The sequence below is a fragment of the Amborella trichopoda genome, chromosome 10 (assembly GCF_054954075.1).
Source record: "Amborella trichopoda isolate Santa Cruz 75 chromosome 10, AtrichopodaSantaCruz75HAP2 v2.0, whole genome shotgun sequence".
Classification (NCBI taxonomy): Eukaryota; Viridiplantae; Streptophyta; class Magnoliopsida; order Amborellales; family Amborellaceae; genus Amborella; species Amborella trichopoda.
In genome coordinates, this window is record NC_142345.1 from 5,224,567 (window position 1) to 5,243,720 (window position 19,154).

The following is a 19,154-nucleotide window of genomic DNA, read 5'->3' on the forward strand; positions in this document are numbered from 1 at the left end:
TGGGTTGACTTTGGTTGATGTAAAAAGAGTGAATGCCAACAACTCATATGTGAAATTCTGCGGGCAACTCCGGAAGCTGCATCTGCAGATGCTGCTGTTCAAACAGCCAGGCTTGCAAGCAAAGTTCCTTCCAAGGATACAAAGTGGGTGCTAGTCATCAGCTTATTGCTTCAGAATTAGTTGAATCATATATTCTTCTTGCCATAGCTTATTTTTGGACTTTTTGTTTTGTAAATGAATTACTTTATTTGTCTTGGTTCACCTCTTCTCATAAATACAAACCTGACATGACTTGTTCTTTGGCAGTTCCTAATTTACTGTTTAACAAACACGGAATGATGAAAATGTGAAGGAAAGAATCAATGCAAGCTGTCACTAACACATTCTCTATTTATAATTTAGCAGTTAAAATTTCTGTTGATCCTGAAGATTATGAAATCTTTGTAAACCTAATGACTGATTCTGACAACTTATTGTTCCACAGTCTAGTGCCTTCCTCTGATTGAGATTTAAAAATATTCAGAGCATCATAGGCATCAATATGAAACATGGAGAAGGCGTTAACACTATTATCATTATCCTTTAAGGCAATATTTTCATGCTTTAAGTGCTTGTTCACATGCTGAAATTTGAAGCATCTAAAACTTACATATGATCCGCAATAAATTTAACTAAACATTTAGGTGGGGTTAAGGCTCTGTTTGTTAAATATCCCCTGTAATTTAGGATGTTTATACATCGTGGAAAGCAAGACTTTATATGGCAGACCACATAATTGGGTGTTTGGTATGGGTTTGATCGGCATGTTGGCCTTGCTTTTATGGTAATGCTGCTTTTTGCAATGTATGCAAGACCATTGAAAAGGTTTTTTACACTTATGCCGAGTAGGGCAGTTTTGTGCGACAACTTATGCCCTATACATAAACAAGCCCGTACTATCATCATCATCATCATCGTCAAAGCCTTTTCCCAACTAATTGGGGTCGGCTACGAGAATCTTGGTCCGTCATTCTGCTCTATTAAGGGCCATACCCTCAGTGAGGCCATAAGTTCCAATATCGTTTCTCACAACTTCCAACTATGTCCTTTTAGGCCTACCCTTTGCCCTATTTGAGCCTTCCACTTGAACTAACTCGCACTTTCTAATAAGTGTTGTACTGTGTCTACACCACACATGGCCAGCCCACCTAAATCTACTTTTTCTCATCTTATCACCTATAGGTACCACGCCTAAATTCTCCCGAATGTATTAATTTTGAATTCTATCCCTTCTTGTCGTGCCACTCATTCATCTCAACATGCTCATCTTAGCTACACTCATTCTATGGGTATGTTGTTTATTGACTGCCCAACATTCTAGCCTATAAAGCAAAGCTGGTCTCACTATTTCCCTATTGAAACCTGCCCTTCAGCTTCATTGGTATGCAACGATCACATAAAACTCCAGTTGCTCATCTCCACGTCGCCCACCCAGCTCTAATTCTATGTGTGACATCTTCCTCAATCTCTCCATTTTCATGGATTATTGACCCAAGATATCGAAAGTGTGCTCTTTTGCTGTTTATTGGCCATATAATTTAATTACTTCCTCGTCTTTACTCGTATTATTACTAAGCTTGCATTCCATGTACTCTGTCTTAGTCCGGCTAGTTTTAAAACCTTCTGATTATAAAACATCCCTTCATAGTTCTAACTATGTGTTTACGCTTTTCGAGTCTCATGGATCAAAATTATGTCATCTGCGAATAACATGTACGACGATACTTCATCTTGTAGGTGCCTAGATAAGTCGTCCATATCTAAGACAGAAGTATGAACTTATTGCTAACTCCTGATGTAGATCTATTGTCTTTGAAAAACCCATTCGTCTCTCCACTAGTTGTTACTACATTAGTTAACACTACTTCATACATATCTCTCACCAAGTCGATGTAGTGTTTGGAGACTCCTTTCTTTTCCAACACCGCCTAAATTAAATCTCTTGGTACTCTATTGTAAGCTTTCTCTAGATCAATAAAGACCATATGCAGGTCATCTCCCTTTGTCCTAAACTTTCTCAATCAATTGTCTAAGTAGGAAAATAGCCTCCATTGTTGATCTCCCTAGCATAAAACTGCATTGGTTTTCTGATACATTCGTTTCATGCCTTAGTTGTTGCTCAATCACTTTCTCTACGACTTCATAAGTTTGATCCCTCGATAGTTCGCACAATTTTGTGTGACTCGTTTGTTCTTGTAAATAATGCCACAATACTTTTCCTTCATTCGTCTGACATTTTCGTTGTTCTCAACATATGCACTTCCAAACCTCTATTGGAATGCCATATGGTCCTAAAGCCTTTCCTTTCTTCATCATCTTCAAAGCTTCTTTCACTTCTGATATCCTTATCCTATGAATGTATCAATGACATCCGCCCTCATTTATGCCAATGGTTCCTTCTACTGCTATGTTCCTATTGTGTTTGTTATTTAATAATCTTTGAAAATAAACTCTCTACCTTTTGTTGACCTTTTTATCCTTCACAAAGACCCTTTGATCCTCACTCTTAAACGAGCCCTTACTCTCTTTTCCTTAAGTAAATTTTAAAATATTTTCCTTGAATAAAATATGATAAAGAGAGCCTCATAATTTATTTTAGCTTGCAATTTTATCTCGAGAGAAATGTGTAATGTGATCCTTAGGCTTCTTAAATTAAACTTCTTGTTTTGAGGTAAGTGTAGTTTATCTTATTCCACTTCTTCTTCGTCTTTTTTTTTAAAAAATATAATTATAAAATCAGTCTTCTTAACCACCATAGGTTATAAGATTTTTCCTGGGACTTTTGGACCAAATGAGTACCCCAAACCATATGGGACATGTAAATATTTTCTTTCCATGAACACTTAAGGTTTCACCCATTATAATGATCGTATAGGGTTAACATGTTGCAAGGTAAAAAAGGAACTTTTGCGCTATTTTGATATCTTGGCCATATTCTCAAAATGGATCTGCTTTCACAGGTTATATTCCCCTGGGTTTAAAGCCTTATGCATTGGGCCACCAGGGCCACATGTGCCAAGGGCCTTTATGTGGCTGGCTCACAGGTATAGGTCGTGGGAATGAAACTCATGGGCTGGCTGTGTTCTTGTGAAACACATTAGTCATTTCCTTAGGTGGGGTCCCATTGCGACAGGGCATTCATGAGCTCTATGAACCCAAGTCATGGCTAAGACACATATGCTCATGAACCTAGGCCATGTAATCTGTGGAAATTGCGGCCCAGGCTTTGGGTCTCATGAGCTCCATGTTGCTCCCAATAAGGTCACAGCGCAAGATTAACTGCTTTTTAAGCCCAAGCTTGGGTAAGGCACACATATATTATCTAAGGTTCATGCACCCACTGATGTATATGATTCAGCATTATGATGTCATTGGGTCAAACTTCCTTTTCCTCAATTTCACATGCCGTGTATTGCGTTCCTAGTTAATGGAAACAGAGAATTAACTGATTTGATGACCTTGCAAAGTACAATCACCTTTTCTTTTGGATTGTGTGTGTGTTATCACTGGCAAATAGACTTATATTTCCTTTGTTAGTTCTTTCTTTAGAGATGTTTGGTGTATTATTTCTTGAACTTTTTTATTTAGTTTGTTATATTGGCTAGGTTAAAATTGTCTTCTATGTTGCTTCAAAACAGGGATGGATCTGAGGAGGGTCTTTCTTTTGCTTTCCGCTTTACAGATGCAGCAGCTTCTGTTTCCATCCAAGGTTTGACTTGAACCATGCAATCTTATTAATGTTTGTACATATGTCATGACTGATTTTTTTAATGGCGACATCACACTTATAAGCTGGCTTCTTAGTGTGATTTCTTGGTTTCATGTGGTGGTTTGTTATAAGTCTGTTATTTTGGTCATGGTTCATTAATATAAAGTACCTTCACGTGGTCCATAGGTGTGGTAATATTTTCCATGTTGCTTTCATCTATCTAAAGGAAGTGTTCCTACCTAAATTTCTGCTTGTCACTCATCCTGTTTAAGTCATGGTGATTTTCATCTGACTATGTTTTTTATTAGGTGAGTTTTTCTTTCAACATATAGACAAAAGGAGTAAAGAATTCATCCATTCGTGCTTGTTAGTCATTGTCATCTAAATATTCTCAGTTTTCAGTTTCCTAAAATGGAGGTTAATGCATGATGGAGTTGTTTAAGTTGTTCTTGCGAAAGGTGACATTTTGAACATGAAGATTTTGAAAAGCTAAACGGTAAAAAATGATGCTGAAATTTGAAATCGTTATGGAGGATCTTCATTGGATACTATGATGCATGGTTACTTTATATTCTTGTCGTACTGTGTCAACAATGATGTTGATACAAGATACTGCTAAGATACTTGTAAATATGGAATGGCATAATTATAAGATAATATAAATAAATAATAATATGAATACATTATAATAGTATGCCATATGATATGGCATGTATGTGTAGCAATGTATTTCATGCCAGTATTTCTATATTATACATGCTGTAATATATATTTAGAGATGTGTTGTGTAAGATACTCATACTTTATATGCATCCTGTGATTCAACAAATGCTTAGCTGTATCCCTGTTCTCTCTATCTGTGTCTAGTTCCCTACCCATATCTGTGAATTGGACCCCACCTAAGTCAATCCATTGTTATCTATGTTCCCTACCCATATTCTGTGAATTGTTATCAAAATTTTTCTTTTCTATGTTGCCACTAGATCAATGAGTGTTGATGTAGGCAGAATTCGCGGAGCAAACTTCATGTCTGAAGTCAGACCTTGAGAAGTATTTTTCATCCTAGTTCGTTGGGCAAAAAATGCATAGTGGATTTTGAGTTTATGGCTTTCAATTTCCTCTATGGAATGGAGTCATAATGGTCATTCTGAAGCCAGAGTGAAAATCTATGGGCATTTGAAGTTAGGGTATTTTTAGCCAGAGTGAAAATCTATGGTTTCTAAGGATGAGTCTGTTTTTTTAATTTTGTCAAGGGCATAAATGTCAAATTTGTATTTAGTTTTGATTCTTTTTTATTTTCTCTAGGGCATAAATGTCAAATTTGTATTTAGGTTTTAGTTAGATGGTCTAATTACATTAGAATGAGGATTAGGGTATCCAAATAAGGTTTATAAACAGGGTCAATAAAATTTCATTTTTAGAGTTGATTATTGTTTCTAGAAAGTCTTTAATAACTCCATTGAATTCGTTCATTCGTTGAGCCATGAAGCTATGCTTGTTAGTTTCCATTAATTCTCAATCAGTGCGTTATGTTTCTTTGAATCCTTTTTGTTTTTCAAATTGGCATCAGTTGTTAAGAAGTCAGGCTCATCTCTTAAAGCACCCTAGAACTGCTGTATGTTGCGCTGCACTATGGTTGCTAGAGAAGGTCGAGTTGGTCGTGTTCGAAGCTGTGGAGTCGATATGATGGACGATATCAGTAAAATAATGTGGACACTAGAGGAATTGGCACATGGTGTGCTAAAACCGATTGAAGACACTTGAGGAACTATTGCACGAGTTGCATCAAGATTGATCAGATCAAGGTTCGGTTGCCCATGAAAGTGATAGATCTGAGGCTGAATTGGAGAACAATCTGTTCCACAACTAGGGAGAGATGAATCAGCTGCTCTTGAAGAGTTTTTGGTACGAGCTCTCAATTGAGGTATTAGTGTTGATGTGCCTGAATCTTTTAGTTAGTTACAGCTTGATGAATGTTTGGATTGGATTGAATTGCTAGTATTGAAACCCTCTTTGAGTGGAAAGAATTATCATAGGGGAAAAAGGTTAAATACATGGCTACCTGGTTGAAATGTCATGCTCTAATTTAGTGGCAGCAGTTGCACGCTATGGGTTAGTTAAGGAAATGACAAAATTGTGACTTGAAAGAAGATCAAGTCATGTTTTTTCCTTTTAATGCACAAGAATTATATTTGCAATTCATTATCTTCGACAAATGGATTGACTTGCAAGAGTACACAGATGACTTTTATGTATTGATGAACAATGAGGTCAAGGAGAAAGTTGATCGGCTCATTGTAAGATACACAAGTGGCCTGAAAATTAGTTTCTTGACTTGTTAATTATGCATCGAGTCTCAGTCTCAAAGAAGCATATTGGTTGGCTCTATAGGGTGAAATGAAGTTGAAGAGACCTATAAATCCCTCTTATAGTTGGTTTTTTTTTTGTTTAAGTTCAAAAGGGATGCAGTGTACATCATAAACAACGAGAGGTGATTCAAGTCCTCAGTCCAGTGAGGGATCTAAGGTAGGAAAAGGCCTAATGGTGAATAAGCCCCTTCAAGTTTGAAAGCAGGGGCCAAAGTGTTTTACAAATGGTGAGCCTGGGCATCAATCTTTTGAGTGCCCTAAGGAAGGCGTGAACACATCTATACAATGGGGATATTGATTATGAAGGTGACATTGATGCGGGCTTGTTTGTGATGGAGAGTCCAAAGGTGGCAGTGCTTTTTTGTATCCTGAAGGAGGCAAATTTCTCGTTTTTAGGTAGTGTTTATCAACCCCAAAGTTGTATAAGTGTGGTGGCTTTGAATCAGTATTTTCTGCATGAGATGCACGACCTAGGGCAAGGTGTAGATGATTGTTATTGACAGTGGAAGATGCGGCAACATGGTGTCGCTGGAGATGGTGGATAAACTTAAAAATAAGTGTGAGAACATCCTCAATCATGCAAAATCTTGTTGTACAGAAGAGGTAACAACACACCTGTTAATTCTTGTTCGTTGGCTAAATTTTCTATTGGTTAAACCTATAAATCTGTGGTCTAATGAGCTGCTTATGGATGCATGCCATATACTATCAGTTCACCCATGGCAGAATGATTATTCTAAATACACTAAGGGGAACACAATGTGTATATTTTTTGGAAGGATGCTGTTAATATTACCTTGCAACTATTAATGTTCTTAGAAAAAAAAAAAAAACCTTCAAACTGTTAAAAGGACAATAATCAGCCCGAAATCAAGAAGGGGAAGGAGAGTTAAACTCTACTTAAATTGGCTTCTTGAGGTGAGTAGGAAGAAAAAGTTGTATACATTGATAGCAGATGATTCTTGTATTGATTCTATTCGTAGCCCTATTACATCTTTAATTGAGGAGTTTACTGATGTCATGCCTGAGTATTTGCCTGATGGTTTGCCTTTATGCAAGATGTACAACATTGCGTTGATTTGGTCCATAGTGCTACTCTTCCTAGCTTGCTACGTTACCGTATGAGTCCTAAGAGCAGGAAGAATTGGATCGGCAGGTAATCAATTGTTAAATAAGTGGTTAACTCGAGAGTGTTTTTAAGTCCATGTGCTGTCCCTGGACTGTTAACTCCAAAGAAAGAATGTTCTTGGCATATGTGTGTAGATAGTAGGTCCAACAGTAAGATCATAGTTAAGTATTGCTTTTGTACTTGCTATTTGGGTGATTTGCTTGATATGTCATTGGGTCAAATGTCCTTTTTCAGTTGATTTGGAAGGGCAGATATCACCATACTCGTATTCACTCTAGAGATGAGTGGAAAACAACTTTTAAGACTTTGGAGGGTTTATATGAGTGGTTGGTGATGCCATTGTGTTGTCCAATGCCCCGAGCACTTTTATGCGGGTCCTTAACTTGGTGCTTCGCCTTTTTAGAAAGTATTAAACTAGTGGTTGTGCATTATAATGATATTCTTATTTACAGTCCTAGTCAATGATTAAAGCCTTGGCTTTGCGCTGGCCTCACCTGATTATTGTACAGTCATGAAAATGCCTTAAAAAATGGGATCAGCTTACTCCTAAAATAGTGAGAAAGTTGAGGAGTTCTCATCATTTATATCGGAGGTTTATTAGAAATTTCAGCACCAATATTGCACCTATTACCAATTACATGAAGAAATGGTTATTTGAGTATGCCAAGGCAGCTGAAGAGATTTTTAGATTTGTAAAATAAAAGTTGACTAATGCTCCTTGTTTGGCATTCCCTGTTTTTGAGATCACTTTTCAGGTGAAGCGTGGTGCTTCATATGTAGCTATTGGAGCTGTCCTTAGCCAAGAGGGCATTATTCATGGGCTTCTTTCGTGAAAATTTCAATGAATCCTGGGTAAGTGTTCTAGCTATGAGAATGATTCCTATGCTATTGTGCAAGCTTCCAGGCATTGGCGCCATTATCTTATAGCAATTTATTGTTTGCAGTTGATGAGGTGCTAAAATTTTTGAATCCTTAGAAAAAATTGAATTGGCGCCATCCGAAGTGAGTTGCTTATTTGGAGGAGTTTCTTTTTGTGATCCATCATAAGTTGGGCAGCCAAAATAAATTGGCTGATGCATTAAGCAGGGGATCCTACTTGTTTGGGATTCTTCCAAACTTGGTGATTGGGATTGTAATCCTTCCACAATTTTGTGCTACTGATCCATAACTGTTGTAAGATTCTTGATCAGTGTGTGTTGGTCGGCAAGGTTCCTCTTTCTAACTATGTACTGCAGGATGATTTTCTTTTCAAATTGGGTCAGTTATGCATTCCTAAAGGTTATCATCCAATCTAGATTAGCTTTTAGTTGCACAGTTGAGGTCTTGGTGGGTATTTTGGGAGAGACATGATAATTTCATTGGTGAGGAAAACTATGATTGCTCTTAGCTCAAGCAAGTGTTGGTTTGTAGAAAGATGCATGGTTTTTCAGGTAGCCAAGGGCCGATCTCTCTGTACCAGATCGTACACCCCTCTTCCTAATTTTACTTGCCCTTGTACTAATGTCATAGTGGGACGTCCTCCATTACTAGGGATTGGCAATCTGTCTTTGTTGTGATAGAATGCTTTTTTCTTCATTTTATTCCTTGCATGGACATTTGTGATGTCTTGCTTGCAGCTGATTTCTTCTTCAAGGAGGTGGTTTGCCTTCATGGAGTAAGACTGTTACTTAAACAAAATTCGTGGTTCATTGGCGAACCCTACGGAAGAAGTTGTGCACTTGACTCCAATATAGTGGCACATATCATCTTTAGATTGATGGTCAAACTGAGGTTGTTAGCAGAAGTCTAGGGAATTCATGGATTTTTAAAGGAGCTGAAGGAGATTGATGCATAAGCAATGGAAGAAGTTACTGATTGATTAGAACTAGAGGGTGAGTTCTCTTTAACTAGGGAGACTGATGCATGCAGACTTTGTGCAACAAGCATAAGCAATGGAAGAAGTTAATGGATGATAAGAACTCGAGGTTGAGTTCTCTCTAACTAGGGAGACTGATGGATGCGGACTTTGTGCAACAATCTTCAGGGCGAACATTCAGTCCTTTAAAGGTGTTTGTCAGCATAGTTTGTTGAGACAAATCTGTGTAGCAGATTTTGGCATTGTAGGGTTTTTAGTTTCTTTCTAGAATGGCTTCATAATGGTCATTGTAATGCCTGGACAATAAGTTATGGCCATTTGATAAGGTAATGTTTGGGATGAGTCTTTATTATTTTGTTTTCTTTAGGGCAAACATGTCAAATTAGTATCAATTTTAATTGGTTCTAATTGCATTAAAATTAGGATAAGGAAGTTCGAGTAAAGTTTATAAATTTTGTGTTTCAGAAAGGGAAGCAAAGTTTATAAATACCAGTTGCATTAGGGTTTTTTATTAAGCTGATTATTGTTTTCAGAATGTTTTATAAAAATTCTATTGAATTCGCTGAATGGAAAAGAAAAGAAGGCAACCCCCCACATTTAAGACAACAAGTTCAGTTGTGTTGCAAGATGAGGCCGTTTTAAAGGTTTAGTATACTCCTCTTGTTACTTTAAGTTAATACTTACTCATCATATCATGGGACTCTATGACACTCATACTGCAGAGCATGTCTGGGTTTCCACTCATTGAAGCTTATATCTACAAAAGAAAGGACGTCAACATTATTCTAGCTGCAATTGTTGTGCCTAAGTCTTGCGTGTTATGACGTGGTGCCTGACCTCGACTCGAAGCCCAAGGCTGAAATTCCTTCATGAATAAGTCTAGCAAGTAACTCAGTTTCTTTATTGACTAATAATGGATCTTAGCCCTCTTTCGCCCTCATAATGCTTTCCTTTGATGTCTTCATAGTAAAGCAAGTGATGAGTAGGCCTCCACTGGCTTTGCTGGTTGCATCAAATTTGCTTGGGGTTCATTGTCAAAAGCCGTTGCCTGGAATCTGCTTCATGTTAGGCCCTTGTTGGTAGTGCTTCATATCAATGCATGACCGACGAAAAAATGGAGGCAGGCTGGGCTAGGAAGGAACATAATGATTGTTCGACCTTAATTTTCTGTTTGATCAAAATATCCCTGAAGGCTTTTGGTCTTTCAATGGCCTCCCCTTCATTCTTGCCTCCCCCTCGTTTCGTTCGTCCGACCTGAACAACCCCCGTCGTGAGTGACAGTGAAAAAAAAATGTGGCTGCCAAGTCGATTGCTCTCTGTAGCTCAATATGAGGTTTGGCTTACCTGCGTTTGGGTGGTTGGATGAATGATAAGTATGAGAGGTATTAAACTAATAGGGGATATCTTGCAAAAATGTCGTGATGCATCGTGAATCCTTGAGAACATAGAGGTGATGAACCCATAATCTCCACGATCCTGTGCTTGTTCCTAGCCGTACGTTATGAGTCAAAGAAGCCTCTTTGAAAGGTGGGCTTTCCGCAAGAGCCTCCCCATCTCCCCAGTCACGATATCCTGATTCGTCAAGTCATTGGGAGCCATGTTAGGGATCGAGTTGAGAATTTCTTAGAGGCATTGTGTCTCGAGGATACGAAATCTCCAGTTATAACAATCAGATTGGTAGTTGGACTTCATTGTTTCCCTTTGGGGTATCTGTGCTCCTCTATCAATGTCTAGAAATTGACTTTGTAGTATATGCTTGTCATCTCTTTATGCCCATGAAGCACACCATGCATTTGATCAATTACTCCTGCTATATTGTGTGCATAAATCAAAATTATTTTTTGTATGTATATTATGTATATGTTTAAAGTATTTTGCCGACCTAATGGACCAAAATGTAGCGTTGATCCCTCCCTCAAATTCACCACATTTGATTTGATGAGGACCTAAGAAATTCCATCATCATCATCATCTAAGTCTTATCCCAACTATTTGGGGTTGGCTATTGATCCCATTTTGCCATTCCGCTCTACCATGGCCCATACCCTTAGCAGGCAATAAGTCACTATATCATTTCTTACTGCTTCCATCCATCTCCTTTTAGGCCTTCGCCCTTTCCTTTTAGAGCCTTCCATTTGAGCAGAAACATCCCTCCTAGCCAATGTTATTCTAGCTCGATGTTTGACATTGCTAGACCACCTATGTCTACTTTCCCTCAACTTATCGTTTATTTGAGCTATGTGTTCATTTCGAATTACATCCTTTCTTGTCTTGCTCTTCATCCATCTCAACATCTTTATCTTAGCTATACTCATTCTATGAATATGTTGTTTCTTAACTGCCCATCCTTCTCTCCGCCCATGCAGTCTGTATCGGTCGGTAGATAGATCGGAGTTCTTTGTGGGGGCCGGATGTAAATGGCCAGTGGCAAGGCAAGCAAGGAGCAAAACCAGTGGTAGCAATGTCAAAGCACTCATTGATGAGGGCTTTGATGCTACGCATCTTCTCGCTCGGGCGGCTACACATCAAAGCACTGGCGACTATGGCAGAGGTTGCTCATTGCTATAGTGCTGTTGGGAACATAAGCCTAAAGAGTAGGCGTACGGGCTTACCACATTACTATCATAACATGAAGTCAAGACCTTCCCTTATAACTATACCGGTACCGACCGACCTTCGTTTTAGTATATTTGTAATATAGGTCAATGAAAGTCAAATAAGATGGACGACTATTATATTACCCACCTCTTTAGACTTTCTAAGTTCATTTAGAACCTTAGAGAAAGCTCTCTTGCAATCCTTACCTTAATGTTACCTTCTTCAATTTTTTGGATGAATTCGGAAAATGTTGTTCCTTAGGTGTTTTACTTGACTTGTTTTTGTTTCTAGGCTTCCTTTGGGACCACCCATTTATTGGTTTTTGTTCCTGGTCCTGATTTGAGGGACCACGCTCTTGTACCTTACCAGTTCAATAAAAAAAGTTGTTAACAATATCAATATATATATATATATATATATATATGAAAAATACTGAGATTAGCCTACTAGCTCATATGAACATATATGTGTTGATATGAGCCCAATGGCCTAGATTGAATCTGGGCCGATCGGACGGTCAAGACCTAATTTCGTATTTGAATTTTAATTTTTTTCTACAAGTCCAAATAATTTGAATTTTTAGACATGTCTTCTTTAAACACAGGAGAATCTAATAAAAATATTTTAAAAATAATTTTCAAGAAATAAATTGACCAAAATACCCTTGATACATTTTGGGGGTATTTTGGTCAATTTATTTCTTGCAAATTATTTTTAAAATATTTTTATTAGGTGTGCCTTGATGAGAAGAATACACTCATATGTTCATATGAGCTACTGAGCTAATCTCACCATTTTCCTATATATATATACTTGCACATACATATTTGCCTATGTATATATATAATTTACAATATATAACTTCCTATATACAGGTTGGGATGTAGGCACATGCCTCGCATCCTGCCTGTGAGAAAAGTAGCACAAGTTATTATGAATGATTATGGACTTACGATTGTATAAAATATTCTTAAGATTTCACGTTTGAATCTGCATTGAGGCACACATATATATTTACGTGTGTCTGCGCATGCATGCATGTCTGTTATGTGTGTGTCTGCGGGCACATGCGTGCATGTCCGTATAAGTTTGAATGTTTCAATGTACATATGCTTTTCTATGCTTAGTTGTAGGATTGCTCAATTGTTTTTCCATAATTTAGGAGTTGATGGTATCCGCCAAGGGTGGGGTAGGAGGAATCCAACTACACTGCAAGAGGGATATGGGACTACTGCCGTACTTAATGAGCAAGGAATTTATCTTGTGGCTTCGCTCTATCGACCCGTTCTCCAGGTTATATTTGCATATTGCATTTATTAAATTATATTTATATATATATATATATATATATATATTTAATCTGTTAATAAGCTCATTTAGAATTGTATGTGCTTATTTTTTATTGGTATATATGATTTCTGCAGTTTACTGATAAAGTTGCATCAATGCTGCCCCCCAAGTATTCTCAGCTAGGGTATGCTTTCTATGACTTATGTTTTAGGAGTATTTGATAATTGTGAGCTTCATGTCTAGGTTTATGTACATACTTATGCTATTTTTTTCATTACTTCTAGCATGTTTGGTATATTTGAATTGGTTTTTCCCATTTTGGTGTTTTTGGTTTTTGGCTCATCATTTTACCTCAGTTATCATCCATTCTAAGTTAACCTCGTGAGTTTTCACTTTGTCGTGCTTATCTGTAAACCCTGGTTGTCGTGATCTTTGCTTTTCTCCTCGCATGGTTTACTCTTTGCATTTCTATAGTTAGAAGATGAGTAGAATGACACTGACTCAACTTTTTGAAAACAAGGAACATGACACATTAAATGAGAGTTCATCCTTCTATGCTCATTATTGGCATGAAATAACAATTATATAATTTGATTAGTTTCCCTTTTGGATACAATTGTCAACATAATAACTCTTGCGATGTTCTTAGTGTCTATCCCTGTTGGTTTTAGTTGGGATAATTAGTAGAGTCTTGGAATTATAAGGATATTCTTGTTGTTTTTGGCAGATTTGGTAAAATAAAATGGATGTTGCTCTACGAATATATCTTGTACGACTATTGCTAGTGAACTTCATAATAAAAAGTATATTCTGACAAATGATAAATTCCCAATAGACGAAATTGTCCAGTATTCCTTTTTGATAGTTATGTTTTCAATTTTTTTAAAAACGTTATTACTCTGTCTCCATGGAAAAACAAAAACTTGTTGTAATGAATTGGTTCTCCTATCATCGTGATGCTGGAATGACAGGCAAACAAAACAATAGGTAATGCCATTATTTAATTTCATCACCTCCCCAACCATACCACAGACATGGGCCTGATTTCCAACAATTGGTCTAAAGCTTTCACTCTGATCCTATTACTCAAGTTTTCCAGCGAATGGTTTTCCCGGTTCTTTACCACATTTGTCTCTTTCATTGTTCGGTATCCACTTTATTGACATCTCTTGTATATTTGCAATTTTCTCATGTCCTTGTGACAGAGAAACAACTGTTTGTTAGTGGTTTTGGCTGGCTAGAGATGGTAAGTAGGGGATGAGGAGCATTGATATAAATGGGGAGCCCCTTCAATGTTTTCTGGAAAGCAATGTGTTTTCAATCACATCTTAGAAGTAGAATCAACTAGCTTGCATACCTTAAATACCATTCTAATGATTCCATGATCACTTTCAACTGGTGAATATTCTTCACCGCCTCTTTGTGCATCTTTCAAGATGTCTTCCTATCATCCTGGAATTTATTTATGACAATCTTCGTAGGTTACTGATGAGTGAATGTATCATTATGCACATTATGTGCATTGTGGTTTGGATTCAAATTTCCAGCTTTAGTTGTATGATCTTGCAATATCTATCATGCCTTCTACCTTTATTAAGTAGGGGTTTAGTATGATATTTGCAAGGTGGTGACGCACTAGTGGTGTTCTAGATTAAGAAGTCTTGATTTGTTTGAATTATTTGAATGATGGATCAGGATTCCTGTAGCCGATCCCAAATACTTGGGATGAGGCTTGAATGATGATGATGATGATGATGATGTTCCATTGCAATAGAAAGAAATTTAGGTTTTGTTGAACGTGCTGCTCATTCATTATTTAGTATGCATTCATGTTGATAATAAAGAATTGAGGAAAAAAATATCAAGAAGAAAAAATGATTGAGGATGAACATGCTTTTGTTTTTTATGTTTTTATTGTTCAAATTTTTATTTTTTTTGACATTACCAACATTTTAATTACTTTTATTATGGCATTGTCTAAATGAGTGGGGTTAGAAACGGGACCTAAGCATGGGTAGGATGGAGCGGTCCAAACTGAGGTTGAAAGTGCTCAATTTGTATTCTACTTTGGAAACAGCACTAAGCGTAAGTAGTGGTTCCCCCTGAATGGGCATTATTGTTTTTGTTAATCAACTATTAATGGATTTTTTAGAAGCCTTTTGTTCATCAAATGTTGAGGTCCTATGTGTTTTTTTGTTTTAATTGGAGAGCATTCACAAGAACCACGGCTGAAATTTTCAAATTTGTTGGGAACTTTATTACATTAAAATTTTTATTCCAGAGCTGAATTTGTTGGTAACATGAATTGTGCCTGACATCTACATTATTAAACTAGAGGTTGTGAATGAATGTTTATCATTTGATATGGTGCCTGCTCCAGTCTAGATGCCTTAGGTTAAAGGGTTGAGATTTTCCAAGGTAATTCCAAGAAAATGAATTTTCAGAATTCTCATGGAATGCCGAGGTTTACGTATACCCTTGATGGTGTATTCTAGATCAGTATTTGTCACAAAATGGTAGTTTATTTCTTTTCGTGAAATGATTAATAAGCTTAAGAAGGCTGATTATATTGTAAAGGGAAATGAGGGAATTTTCTCATGTCAATACTTGTCATTGGGGTCACAATCAAAGCTCAGGTCATGTTCAAATTTTTTTATCCTTGTTCATTTTTGTTGCTGATGGCTATGTTGGAAATTGTGTTTGCCGGTTTAGTAATTTATAATGGATATGTAGTTGAAATTACAAGTCATGGTCGCTGGTCCTACTGTTTTGGATTTTAACTTGGTGCTGCTACTTATTTCGTTTCTCTGCATTACAGGAATGATGGTTTGCAAGCATTTGTTGAGAACTTTCTTAAGGATCATTTCCTGCCTGCCATGTTTGTTGATTATCGAAAATGCGTTCAACAAGCCATATCAAGTCAGTTTTGTTTTTTGTGTTTTTGTTTTTTATTTTATTATCTGTATAGAATACATGAATTGTTTATTCCTGCATGTGTATGTGTGGAAATCTAAGCCGAAATATTTTTATTAGTTTAAAATCCCCTTTTATTTTATTTTATTTTATTTTTTATTGTTAACATTCTACTTCGTACAAAATTAGTATGGGCAATAATTCCTGTAAAAGTCATTTTTTCTTGTACAACATAAATTTGTCACTAATGAACACTATCCCAAACAAGTGTTATACATGTCACATGCTTCTAAATTTAACAGACCCCTAAACAAACCCATCTCACCTGGCCATCTACATTGTTGTCCCAAAAATCGGATGCCTCCCTTCATTCTCAACTAATTTTTGAGAATGTGACTTGCAACCAGGGCTCTAACTTTGGGTGGTTTGAGCTGCTTGGGCGAGTCCTAGTTGATTTGCCTGAGTTTTCCCCCTGAAGAGCCCGGAAAACTCTAGAAAATTGGAAAACTCTGTGAAACATCATGAAAAGAAAACAAAAACTCTATGTAAAAGATAGTTTATGTACATTTAAATTGAAAAAATCCTTCAATGCTTCCTTAGACAACCCCAATCAAATCCCCTAACTAGATTTGGGTTTTGAGTTCAGATCAAGCTGATATGAGCTCTTGAAAATGAATATGAAATTAAGACTCACAAATCTGAGATTTATAGTATTCTTTTGTGGGAAACAATCCTATGATTGGATGAAGAACATGAAAATTTCATCCAAGATTGACATTGACCAATCGTTGTAAAGAATCACAACTTTTCAAAATTGCATGAAACCTAATTTGAAATCTTCAATATCTATGTAAAAAGTGATGATTCTTGTCAAATATGATGTTTCATTGATTGTTTTATGCAAAAAGCAGTTTATGCAAAGTTGAGCTGGATTTGCTGCATGATTTATAAGAAATGTTGATAAAGGGGGGGGGGGGGGGGGGGGGGGACCCCCTTTTTATTTTGGTCTCCATGTGAACTCTGGGGTTACCAATTGGCTCCTTGCCAAGCCCGAGGAACTTGTGTGAGTTCAGGTCAACTCACCTTAATTAGCTAACGCTGATCTCAACCGATATTATCATATTCATAGAGGCTTCTTTGGTTTGGCCTGAAAAGGGCAGCGCTTTAGCACTTTGGCTGATTTGAAGGAAGAGTTTGTGTTTTTTCTGCAACATATTAAAATATTTAAAATATAAGGCTAAAAAAGAAAATTGAAAAAAAGAATATAAATAATTTTCAACATAAGCATGACATAAAACCTGAGGCAGTCAAGAACCCATCTAAGAAAGTGCTGGGGTTTGTTTCGTTTAAAGGCCTTGAGAGCATATAAAAGACATTTATAGTGGATTATACACTTCATTGGAAGTGTGTATTGTTTGACTGACCAAGGGTTGAGCGGTTTATGACCCTAGTCATGTCCAAATCCTTTACCCCTGGGCATGTGGCACTACATAAAAAGGTTTGTAGACGGCCATCCCTTGTTGAGGTCGGAGAGATGCCAAGGGATAGTTTGTAGGCCAAGAGAGTTGTGTGGTCTCTTGTGTGCACATGTAGGCATGTTTGAGGGAGGGCTAAATTCTCAATAAACTTTCGCATGACATATACATATAATAGTCGCATTACTAGGAAGCAACCATAAATGGATACGTATACATGTCCATAGAGAGAATCCTCCATGCACTATAGTGATATGTTCTTGACTTGCTCTTAAGGGGGAATTGTAATCCATAGTTTGGGAATTTGGTTCCATTATTTATTAACTAGCTTTGACGAGCCATTCATGAACCCTTGCATGAGACTGGGGGTCATGGGTTTTGTTGGGTTCATTGTTTTAAAAAGCGGACCGCCTAGTGCTTAGGCGGTCTAGAGAGCGTGACCGCCTCGCCCAGGCATAGGCGGCCCAAATAGGTGGCCTGGCCCTTCGTGGCCGCCTAGGCATCTGAGAACCCTCCTAGGCGGGTCGCTCAGCGCCCAGCACTGGGTGGCCGCCCTTGTCCTGCGCCCCGCCTAGGGGTGGAAATGCCCCTTGTTGAGGGGCATTTTTTGATTTTTTTTTTAATTTTTTTAAAGTTGGGTTTTAGGTTCATTTGAAACCTAAACCCATTAGAGCCCATTTTAGAGAGAGAGAAACCTCCAAAAAACTAGATTTTATGATTTTCATTAGATCGAAGGTTTTCTCAAAGTTACGTGAAATGGATCCAAACATCACCCATTGAGATTAAATTTAGTTTCAGAGTTTTTTAGGCCTATTAGAGGGCGTTTTTGAAGATTTTAGCACTAGAAAACATCTCAGAGGTGGCAGTTTGGAGATCGAGCAATCAAAGTAAGTACATATATACAACATGGGGGAGGAATAGGTAATTGTAAGAAAATGTTCTTTAATAAATCGATATTTTTTTAAAACATGGAGGAGGCCTACTTGGCGGACGTCCAACACTCTCGTAGATCTTCTGGCGAAGGAGGGAGCTAGCTTCAATATTGACAACCAGGCTAGGTCTAACTCTTTTTTTGTTCAGGACCTTAGCCGTACTACTTAGCCCACTTCTTACGAGCATGTGACAACTTCGTTCGTTATTTTGTATATCTGACTGTATATCTTGTAAAATGGGTGTTCTTATAAGCCTATCTTACCATGGATGACTAATGTATTTTTTTTAGTGATTGTCACCCTGCAAGGGTGCTTTCAGCTCCACTCCTCTTGTAAACTTTTACTTTCTTAGTAATACAATGTTAACAGTTCTCAATAAATGGATATTTTTTTAAGGACAATTGTTTCATGCGGGCTGGACCACATTTCTACATTATGCAGTCCAGAGGTATAAAGCATCTATCTTTATAAAGCACCCATCTTAAAGATGGATGCAAATAGGTGGTCTATCTAAAAACAAATGTAATAAACGGTCCAAATGTTTTCTTAATATAACTATTATTTCTAGTTTTCAAAAAAAAAACTTTTTTTTCATATTCATGATCTCTATGTTAAAGGTTATATATTCGTCAACAATTAGGATGAAATTATATTTAAAAAATATATTTATTGCCAAACCCGCATTTCTACCATATGCAGGCTGGTCGCATAGAAACCATGTCCTTTTTTAAAAATAGAATAGCCAACAAGCCTAATAATTTAAAAACAAAAATCCAACATGCCCTTAGTCTCTAGCTAACCTAGGATCAGTTTCAAATATGAATATTTAATGAAAAAACAAGAAC

General features: G+C 37.1%; 1 protein-coding gene across 3 annotated transcripts in view; it reads left to right on the forward strand.

The window, feature by feature from the left end:
• SEC8 (subunit of exocyst complex 8) overlaps nt 1–19,154 on the forward strand; it is an 85,253-nt gene that overhangs the window by 27,255 nt on the left and 38,844 nt on the right. For all 3 annotated transcript variants that reach the window (XM_088850521.1, XM_088850520.1, XM_088850522.1), the window contains exons 12-16: nt 28–143; nt 3,678–3,748; nt 12,862–12,992; nt 13,124–13,173; nt 15,808–15,908. In XM_088850521.1, coding sequence (XP_088706647.1) covers nt 28–143; nt 3,678–3,748; nt 12,862–12,992; nt 13,124–13,173; nt 15,808–15,908 — 469 coding nt within the window. The remainder of the gene's footprint in view (nt 1–27; nt 144–3,677; nt 3,749–12,861; nt 12,993–13,123; nt 13,174–15,807; nt 15,909–19,154) is intronic.